The sequence below is a fragment of the Rhagoletis pomonella genome, unplaced genomic scaffold (genome assembly GCF_013731165.1).
Source record: "Rhagoletis pomonella isolate Grant_MI unplaced genomic scaffold, Rhpom_1.0 Rhpom_scaffold_00068, whole genome shotgun sequence".
Taxonomy (NCBI): domain Eukaryota; kingdom Metazoa; phylum Arthropoda; class Insecta; order Diptera; family Tephritidae; genus Rhagoletis; species Rhagoletis pomonella.
In genome coordinates, this window is record NW_023458622.1 from 124 (window position 1) to 3572 (window position 3449).

Sequence of the window (3449 nt, forward strand, 5' to 3'; positions counted from 1 at the left end):
AGTTTAGGTGAAGTGAGCACCTCCATAGCGGTCGTTTTAATGCATGACACTTGATATAATTTGATATTTTGTGACACTTTTTTATTTTAACAAAAGTTTTATTATTGTGTATTAAAATGGATGACGATTTCGATTTCATCCTTCCAATAATTGGAAGTGTTATTTCAGTATATGTGGCGTATACCCATATACTGAAAATAAGAAAAATGTGGTCGGATGTCCTTTTTTTAGAACGTGAAATAAACGGTTTCTTTGTTACCACATTTAAAACGCTAAAATATGCAACTCCGCAGAAGTTCCGCACCGCGACTCGAATGCGACCGGTGGTGTTTGATGTATTGTTCAATTTGCTTAAAGAGCAATTACAAAAACATTCTATACGACCCTCCATTCCAGCGGAGTGTAGATTGTTCTTAACGCTCATGTAAGTAGTGATATTTTAGCTCTAATATGTATTGAAATGAATATTTATATTTTAGATATCTAGCTCATGGACCAAGAAGACAGTACTTGTCATTGTCCTTTAAAATGTCTGTTGAGACGGTTAGAAGAATAGTTTTAGAAACGAGCGAAATCATTTGGAGCGTAATCATTTGGAATACCCTTTCCCCGTTTAATGTATCCCTTCCAAACGTCACAGAATGGGAAATGATAGCGGCAGATTTTAAGTATATGTGGGATCTTCCCAACTGTGTTGGAGCCATAGATCAGATTGTCCAGATTTGGCGATTTCGCACCAATTTGGCGATTTTTTTTTTGGATATTTGCGCGTAAGAATTTATGAAATCGCCAGTAGCGATTTTTGGCGATTTTTTCCCTTCAAATAAATTCTTTCCAATTATAAAAATATACAAAACTTAGTTTTCCACGATAATTTTACAGAAGAGGCTAATGAACTGCGTGATAAACTTAACTTAAGAAGCTAAAATGCTGTCAAAAATGTTTAATCACCCTAATCGCAGAACTTTTGAAACGATTACCTAGTCAATTAAATACTTTCAAAAAGCTTTGATTTTGTCACCAGAAAGGTGTATGAATCACAAGAGCGCCGAACTCTTAAAAGCGGATCGTGCGATTAATCAATTTTAATAATTGCGCAGTCCTATTGCAAAATGTGTTGAAACAAATATTTTTAAAAAGTATGCGTATTTGTAAAGAAAATTGTTTGTACATCACTATTATATAAGCGATTTGTGTTATTTATTATTACCTTCTGAAGGTATTATATTCGTTTTTGGTTTTAAAAACAATATGATAAAAAGATCTAATTTTTAAAATAAAATATTTGTTAAATCGATTTCATGAATTTTATAAAAAAATGGCGATTTTTGGCGATTTTTTTTTGCAGAAATTGCGCTTTATTTTTAAACAATCTGGACACCCTGCCGTAGATGGCATGCCATAGATGGCAAGCATATACCCATCACATGTCCGGCACATTCCGGCTCAAATTTCTACAACTGTAAAGGTTTCTGACAATTAGTTTAAAAGATGCATACAAACATATTACTTCAGCAAAATGGGCTCAACTATATTTTCAACGTTGACTGCCCAGTGATTATACTAGATAACATACAAGTTTATTGTTGAACCTATCATGCTTGAGTAGACCCTTCAAGTTATTTAATAAAATCCCTTGTTACTTATTACAGGAGTATACAGCATTGTTCTGCTTGGCGCTTGCGATGCCAACTATGTATTTACCGCCGTAGATGTTGGTGCTTATGGAAGTCAAAGCGACGGTGGAGTTTTGAGCCATTCTTACTTTGGCCAAAGAATGTACCGCAACCTCCTTGGTCTACCTTCATGCAGCGTTTTTGCTGCATTTAAAATGCAGCATTTAGCACTTTCGAACATATATTTTCGAAGAGCGTTCATGCTATCGCATTTAGCAAATGTACATTTACGCGAGTTCGAAATCGTATGCTTTTGACAAACAGCCGTGTTCCAGTCGCTTATTCAGATCCGTATCTATTACGATAAATTCTCACGGAAAAGATAATGTCCAAAAATCCCTACTGAAAAGGAAAAAATAAGTTCTAAACCGAAAATTCAATACAAAAACTTGAATTGTTTTAACCATAACCAAACATTTGTTTGTGTATATATTCATTTGTCGGTGCTGTCAATTATAATTTCCACACTTAATTAGGAAACAAAACAAACAGAGTTGATCACAAATTAATCCAGATTTCTATCAGCATCATATCGATGTTTAATTTGCGTAACTTTTCTTTATCCAAATAATGTAAAATAATAAATGAAATATCGATCGGCGATCACTGAAACGCAGCTAGCGACTGTATACTCGAAAAAGCAATGTTGCCACTTCTTCTCATTAAACCATGTTCGAATCGTGGAAATTTTGGAAGATCACAGGGTTGCTTTTAGCATTTAGATTCTAAATGCAAAGATTGAGTTGCATTTAGTTGCATTTAGATGACGAATTTTGTATGGATAAATGTACATTTAGAGTAGCATTTAGAGCTAAATGCGCTAAATGTACATTTACGCGTAAGCAAAAACAGGCCATCAGACAAAATATTGCGAAACAGCGATATTGAATTACCGCATTATTTTGTAGGAGACGCGACTTTCTCTTTAAATCCTTGCTTAATGAAGCCGTTTCCAGGAGTTCTTTTAGAAGAGCCCAGAGAATATTTCAACAAACGCCTATCAAGGGTCCGTTGGACGATTGAAAATACGTTTGGTATATTGACTGCCAGATGGCGCATACTACGAGGGACTTTAAATATGACACCTGAGTCCGCTGTAAAAGTAGTAAATGCTACAATCCTCCTGAATAACTTTCTAAAAATGACAGATACCTCATATTGTCCACCCGACTTTGTGGATCACGAAAAAAGTGGTCAAATTGTGGAAGGCCTGTGGCGAAAAAAAACTGTTCCTTTAAGGAGTGTTAGACAAATTGCTTCAAACAACGTAGCCCGTTCAGCATATCAACTTCGGGACCAACTCAAAGATTATATCTTTGCAAATAAAATATAATACAATTTTTAATTTAACTGAGCTTCTATTATTTGCACTAAATGCGAAAACATTCCTTAATTTTTTTCTGTATTTATTAAACTTATCAGAAAGAATATGCATAGTTTTTAACAAAGAAGTTTTAATTTTTAAGTTAAGTAACATTAACCAAGTAATCATTACATAGTTTTTACTTCTCGTAAGTACAAGGATATGGGACACAACTCTACTCCCTGCAAAAAATTGTGCGACTAATCTCTAAAGAGAGTATTCCGGGATGAGTCTCAATCGGGTACAATTGGGCATTAATTAGTCGCAACTAGGCTCATACGGGTACTAATGGAGATCAATTAGTCTCGACTCATCCCTTGCGGGTACCATTGTATGCAGTATACAAAACTTCAAAATTTTTACAAAAAGTTTCTTTTTTTAAAAGAATTTATGACCAACTGAAAGGTAAT

At 34.5% G+C, this 3449-nt stretch overlaps 1 protein-coding gene across 1 annotated transcript; it reads left to right on the plus strand.

The window, feature by feature from the left end:
- Window positions 1–206: 206 nt before the first annotated feature.
- On the plus strand, window positions 207–3113 carry LOC118749857 (protein ALP1-like). The gene is made up of 6 exons (XM_036484634.1): window positions 207–424; window positions 480–714; window positions 1414–1468; window positions 1653–1808; window positions 2537–2682; window positions 3099–3113. Exons 1-6 carry the CDS (start codon window positions 207–209, stop codon window positions 3111–3113), a joined length of 825 nt encoding a protein of 274 aa, XP_036340527.1.
- The last annotated feature ends 336 nt before the right edge of the window (window positions 3114–3449 follow it).